Raw genomic sequence first — 7,219 nt, 5'->3', positions numbered from 1 at the left:
GAAAACCATATGCATCCCTAGTATGTCTGCATGACACAAACGAACCTTAATTTAAACATCACATAACTACGTACATTTTTGGTACCGTACGCATAGAATATCTCCACAATATCTTCTAATTGTCCGTAATAAATTACATCACCAAGTACCGGGTTTTGATCAGTTGAGCTTGAATAACATTCTTGAGAAAATGCAGCCATGACCCCACTATTTTGAGTAACTCTCTCCTCCTCAAGCCCAACCCGTTGAAATAAACACTCATTTACACGATATCCGCTGCATTGTTTAACTGTGTAGTGCGGTCCATGTGAGTGAATACTTATCTCTTCTGACACTGGCAAACCAGCACATTTTTGTCTTTCTACCTAATGTTGCACATAAACACAAATTAGAGTTAAATAGTTAGCCTTATTTATTCCCAAAGAGAATGTAAAATAAAATACACTTTAACTTACTTCAGCTATGACCCACTCAGTAAAATGTTTTTCATGAATTTTAGCAATTTGATTTCGTGCGGACGCACCAGTAATTTCTAAATGTAACTCCTCCAAATGTCATCTGTTGATACAAAAAATTAGAGTTCAATTATTGATATAATTCAAAAAAATTCATATTTGTTAAAGTTAATTTCTTACTTGCGATAATCTTTAAAGATTTCCAGGTTCTGCAATAAGAAGGCATGAGCCTGATTCAAGTCAATTCTGGAATAGTCTTTGTTCATCTTGGTACTTCCATGAAAGGTGCCATCTCTATTACTATTTATCTCCTTATTTTTTGTATGTACACCATGTATATATCGAGAGGTGAACATCATACATTCATTTGCCACGTAATGATCAGCAATCGATCCTTCAGGATGAGCCCGATTTCGCATTATGCGTTTCAAGAAACCCAAATATCTAAAGATAATATTAATATGAGTTGTTAATATAAAGCAGTTACATGTATTGTAAATAGACTTAATTGAATTTTGACTAACCTCTCCATGGGATACATCCAACGATAGTTAACTGGTCCTCTGAGTAATGCCTCATCTACAAGATTATGTGTGAGATGGACCATGACCGTAAAAAATGTGGAGGGAAGAATATCTCCATTTTGCAGAGGGTTTCATTCATGTCTCCTTTTAGTGCCTTAAATTCATCAATATTGATAACTTTTGAGCATAACTTTTTAAAAAATCCACAGAATTCGATTATAACTTTTGCTACTTCTTCATCGGCCATGTTGTTACGAAGTGCTACCGGAAGCAATTGGTGAAGAAGGATATGATAATCATGAGTCTTAAGTCCTAAAAGTTTTCGCTCTTTCACTTGGATATTATTTGAAATATTAGAGCAGTAACCATCTGGTGACTTCACTGACTTAAGCACCTCACAGAATCTCTGCATCTCAACTTTTGACATTGTAATACGAGCTGAAGGCAAATCAAATTTTCCATTGGCTACTTCTTGTGCTTGCAGATCATGTCGGATGTTCAACGCATTCAAGTCTTGTCGAGCCCTTAAATCGTCCTTTGATTTCTTACCATCTTGAAGGAGTGTGGATAATAAGTTATCACATATATTCTTTTCAATATGCATTACATCTAAATTATGTCGGAGTTTGAGTTTATGCCAGTAAGGCAACTGAAAGAATATACTAAATTTTGTCCATCCTGTCGGCAAAGTCTCAGCATGTGTGACATCCAAACTCCGCACTTGCCTCTTTCGTTTAGGTTCCCTCTTCATGATAGAAGTGCGTCTCGGAGCGAGAATTTCCTCTTTTGTAAATCGGTTCTTTCCGAACTTGAATTTAGGATATTCCTCAAACAAGTTTACAATCTCATCTCCAGTCATTTCACGCGGCTCCCCTCTTTTCTCTTCTTGGCCATCAAACTTATTTGCCCATTTTTTGCCCCTGAATTTATGTCCTTTTCGTAGTGGAGTTCATCGAATCTACTAGCATAAAGAATAAAAATAAATAAATTTAAAAACTAACATAGAATTCCTAATTAATTAAAAATATTTTAACATAAGAATCTGATAACATATGTATCTTTCCATCGCAAATGTTTGTATTGGCGATGGATTTCAAATCTGTCGCCAATACCCCGTCGTCAATGCTCAGTTTTCTACCTGTTAGTGGTTATCTTTAGATTGGTTTTCTTGAAAGTATAAAAATATGACTAGAAAACCACCCTTTTATATTGCTCATTAATTCCACTAATTTTTAAACAAGCAAAAGGTATTTCCACTAATTCCATTCATTTATTAACGAGAAAACTACTAGATTCGTTCTACAAGCAAATTCAAATTCAGGAAGTATATATCACTTCTCCCTAAAGAAGGGACATGCCTCCAGCGACAAAGTTACGGCTACAGCCTCCTCGACGACGACGCTAGAGGGGAGCAGGGGGCCCTTGAGAAGGCCACCAAACAACTGTCCTGGATCATAGTAGACTTCCACGTCCTCAGCTCTCAAGCTATCATCTACCTGCGTGGAACAAAATAGTATTGGACTACATTTAAAATATTATAGATTTGAGGGACTAATATTAAAATAATTCTTAATTTTTTGTAGGGCCACTCATTAACAATGTGATAATCAATCACTAATGTTAATTTTTTACGATGGCGACGGACATTGGCGACAGATTTGATTCGTCGCCAATAAGTATTGGCGACGTATTCGAATCCGTCGCCAATAAGTATTGGCGACGGAACATTAGCGACGACTCGAATCCGTCGCTAATACTTATTGGCGACGGATCGAAGTCCCCAATGTGTATGGCGACGGATAGAATCTGTCGCCAACTAAGTCATTCGGCGACGAAACATTGCGTGACGGGATCCATTTCGTCGCAATCCTTATTGGCCGACAGATTCGATCCGTCAGCCCAATACTTATTGACGACGAATTCAATCCGTCGCCAATAGTATTGGCCGATGGAACATTTCGCGACGGATCTATTCCGTTCGGCCCCCCAATATTGTATTGGCGAGCAACATGTTTCGTCGTCAATACTTATTGCGACGGAAGCAATCTGTCGCCTAATAAGTCGATTTGGGCGACGGTAACATTGGCGACGGCATAGATTCGGTCGCATACATTAAATGGCGACGGCATAGAATCATCGCCAACTGTTTTATTCGGCGACGGATCGGAATCTGTCAGCAATAATATTAGCACGAAACATTGGTGACGGAACACATTCGCTCGCCCAATACTTATTGGGGCGACAGATTCGATTCGCCGCCACATACTTATTGCCGACGAACTTTTGATCGTCGCCAAATAATCATTGCGACGAAACATTGGTGACGGAAATCAATTCCGTCGCTAATACGTGATTGCGCGATGCATCATTTCCATCGCCAATACTTATTTGGCAACGGATTGAATCTGTCGCTATAAGTTCCTGACGAACGGAACATTTGGTGACGGAAGAATTCGTCGCCAATACCTTATTGGCGACGGATCGAATCCGTCGCCATACTTTATTTGGCGACGGATTACTATCCGTCTGCCAAATGTTTGTCGTCGTCAAAGGTTATGGGCGACGAAACATTGGCCGACAGATTGAAATCCGTCGCCAATACAAACATTGGCGACGGGAACAACCCCGTCGCCAATGTTCCGTCGCCAATGTTTGTATTGGCGACGGATTTCAAATCCGTCACCAATACCCCGTCGTCAATACTCAGTTTTCTACTAGTGTGATGGTAGAAATTGAAAAGAAGCCGATGCCCCTATCTATTTTCAAGCTTCACAGGTTAAGGAGAAAATGTAATAAATAGAACTAAATAATACCTCTTACGTGTGAATAAAAAGTAATTGATCAGAATACAATTTTCCCCTCATCTTTTAAGACTGGGAACACGCAATTACAACAACAATATCTGAGATTGTCTGGTAGCTAATTACCACACTTGCCTCAAAAGTATCCAGATTTAAACAAGTGAGATCACTATATCCATGAAAAACCAAATTAATGCTATGCACTAGTTAGCTACAACACTTCTTCAGAAGATTTACTTCTCCTTCTTCTTCTTCTTCTTCTTCTTCTTCTTTTCTTTCCCTTTTTTTTCTTTTTGATAACCCAACATGGAATTGAACGAAGACAATGAGAGCTATATTGGAAAACCTCCCAACTGTCCGACTCACCCACGGTGGGTTTCTTCACAATACTTCGATAACCACCACACTTTTGTAAATTTACGTGCAAGTACAACACCCAAAATGAGCTTTTGTTTAATACATAGCTACAGAAATTACTTCATAAATAGATGAAATAGAACACAAGTCAGATTAGGATATTCCTCTTCAAAAACCATAGTACATGATACTCCTCTCTAGATAGCTACAAAACTTTTCTACAATGTTTAGATAGCTGCATCAGTTTTCATAGCTCCATATGTACATGCATTACATTGCACAATGTGAGCTTGTTTTGGTGAATAGCTACAACATTTCAAAAGTACAGCAGATCAAACACAGGCGAGATCAATACATCACAAGACAAAATATGATCCCGATACCTGCTCACTCGCGCCAGACACTGAATATTTACAACAAAATCAGCATCCAGAAGATTAGACTAGACATTGATATGCATCCTCCCCTTCTTGATGCAAATATTAAGGACAATATCTCCTGACGAAGAGCAGAAGTTTTGGGGGACCACAAGGACGGAGCTCCTAGGGTAACCTTCCTCCCACTTCCTAAAATTTGCAGGAGATGCCTTAAACTGGTAAGAACAGCTTCCACCACTTACCATAAGCTCATACGTGAAATCACATTCCGTGGAACTTGAGCGAATGCAGGCTAACGATAAAGAATTTCCTTCAACATTCTTGTCATTGACGAGGAGGAAGAGGGGATCATTTCGTTTATGAAGTACCACAAATGGTTCGTCTTGCTTCAAAGATATAGTTAACTGTTTTCCATACTGCAAATTAATGATAAAGCTTCCATGTTTGGCCCGAAAGTGTGTTGAGACTTGGATGGGGGAATCAGAGAAAGTGCACTTCGGCATGGGGCAGAAGCAAGGGGCATGAATACATGTCTCTTGATGAGAGAGTATCTCATGATAAGGAAGTGTTCTACTGCAGCCATGCTTTGCATAACAACAAGAGGATATGGTTGATGCTATGATCTTCTCGAGAGCTGCAACGTTAGAGAAGTTGATTGGATGAGAGCAGGATGGGCATTTGTTTTCGGGGAGCTTAACACAGCAGGCAGAACACGCTACATGTCCATTTTGGCACTGAGAGAAAAAAACTTAAAGATTGATCATCTTCAAAATCACGGTTTGATTGCTAAAATTAATATTTAAGGATGAAAGTTATCATGAATGAGTTTCACAAAGCATCATGATTCAGTACCATCATTTGCAAAGCTTCAGTGAACCAAAACTTTTCTCAAGCTCAACTGAGACTGGAGATTCTTTCAAGCAATTGTCAAGTAAATGTAAACCCTATATCATCAAAATAATAGGCAAAGTCTTAACTTCTAGAGAAGACTTTTTGAGGGATAACTTCTAGATAAGAATTATTAAGTAGAATCTTAACTTCTATGAAAAATTACAGCGTATGCATTTAGTATTAACAAGAACCCCAGTTTTTACAATCATCCAACACTCAGGTCACAACAACCCTAGTTTTCACTACAACAAAAATAGCTCCAACATCAACAAACTCTAAAGGCTTAATTGCACTAAAATACCCTATAGGTGCTTATATAACCTAAAGTTTTTAAAATTTGCACGTTAATACCCTCAATTATGCAAACATGAGAATTTCACCCTAGAAATTCTCATGCTCATGCAACACTCACATACTAATTTTACAATATTTTAATTCTTGTTATTTGTTAAAAATTACTAATAGACCTATATCAAAATCTTATTTTAAAACAGTGGGGTTGGCAACCCCGATTGTTTAGGAGGGTGTTAAACCCCAATTAGAACCCTTAAACCCGAAATTTTCATGTCCTAAACAGTCGGGGTTACCGTTGGTAACCCCGACTGTTTAGGAACTTCATTAAGCCCACGTGGCAAAAAGTGGGTGGATTAATTTTGATAAAAAAAAAAGTGGGTCGATTTTGAAAAATAAAAAACTTTTTGGGGCTGTTTTGAAAATTTCCTCTTTAAAATAAAATCAGAGTACTTTTAAAACAGACTTACAGTAGTGTTAACAGCAAATCGAACAAAAATTAAGGATTAAAAAAATACAAGAATTAGCATGTGCACGTCATGAGAATATTCGAGAGGAAAATTCTTTGAGGGTATTTAAGTGCAAATTTTAAAATTTTTAGGGGATGTAAGTGCAGTGAAAACAAGTGAGGCCATATAAGTGCAATGAAGGGGAAACTATAGGGTACTTAAGTGCAAGTAAGCCAATTATAAATGAAGCCATAATCATCAAAATCATAAGCAAAATCTCAATTTTTTTGAGAATAATTACAGTGAGTACCAACACTAACCGTAGTTTCACAGTCATCCAAAGGCCATAAGCAAAATCTCAACTTTCAGCAAACTAAGTGGCATGCACGCTAAATATCAACAAAAATCCCAGTTTCGAGACCCTAATAAATTTCCACAGAAAAAATGAAATCAGAGAAGCCAGTAATCGAATTAACCTGACGCAGAGGAGGCCTCAAGGGCTCGAAGCAAATGAAGCAATCAAGAACATCTGTTTTAATCATGACCAAACTAGATAAATTTCTGCTCCCAACGCCACGAGATTCATCGCGCTCTTCTTCTTCTCGATCTACTCCCTCGAGTTTTACTTGAGTGTTTTGGATTTCTGCGGATTTTTGAGATTTTTTCTGACTCTCGTCATTGATGGTTAATACGTTCTTCCTCTTGTTCGTTCCTCTGGTTTCCATTTTGGTCCCTCTGATCTGGTTCCTCCTATTTCCCTTGTTATATATGGGGTTAATTTCGCAACACCCCCTCTGAGATTTAGCATTTCCCAAATAAGCCCTCTTAACTTTGTTTAGATCATATAACTGTTAGATATAGGTGCCCTGCAGACAATAATTGTATATTGTAACATGACCTATATGAATATAACATCCTTATTCAAAATGATAGTATGCTATTTTGATCAGTATTTATCTAATTTTTTTTAAATACAGACAAAATTCTTAGAATAATACTAGACCATCAGAATTTCGATGTTGATCGTAATGAAGAAGAGATCTGATTAGTCGCTAATGTATATTCTAAAATGTT

The 7,219-nt window shown here is 37.8% G+C and overlaps 1 protein-coding gene across 1 annotated transcript; it reads right to left on the bottom strand.

The window, feature by feature from the left end:
• Positions 4,294 to 6,870, bottom strand: LOC109821618 (E3 ubiquitin-protein ligase SINA-like 10). Its single transcript, XM_020387794.1, has 2 exons — positions 6,622 to 6,870; positions 4,294 to 5,248 (listed from the first exon to the last, which is right to left on the bottom strand). Exons 1-2 carry the CDS (start codon positions 6,868 to 6,870, stop codon positions 4,580 to 4,582), a joined length of 918 nt encoding a protein of 305 aa, XP_020243383.1. The 3' UTR covers positions 4,294 to 4,579.

Source organism: Asparagus officinalis, chromosome 8, assembly GCF_001876935.1.
Source record: "Asparagus officinalis chromosome 8, Aspof.V1, whole genome shotgun sequence".
Classification (NCBI taxonomy): Eukaryota; Viridiplantae; Streptophyta; class Magnoliopsida; order Asparagales; family Asparagaceae; genus Asparagus; species Asparagus officinalis.
This window is presented reverse-complemented; position numbering and strand designations above follow the sequence as displayed.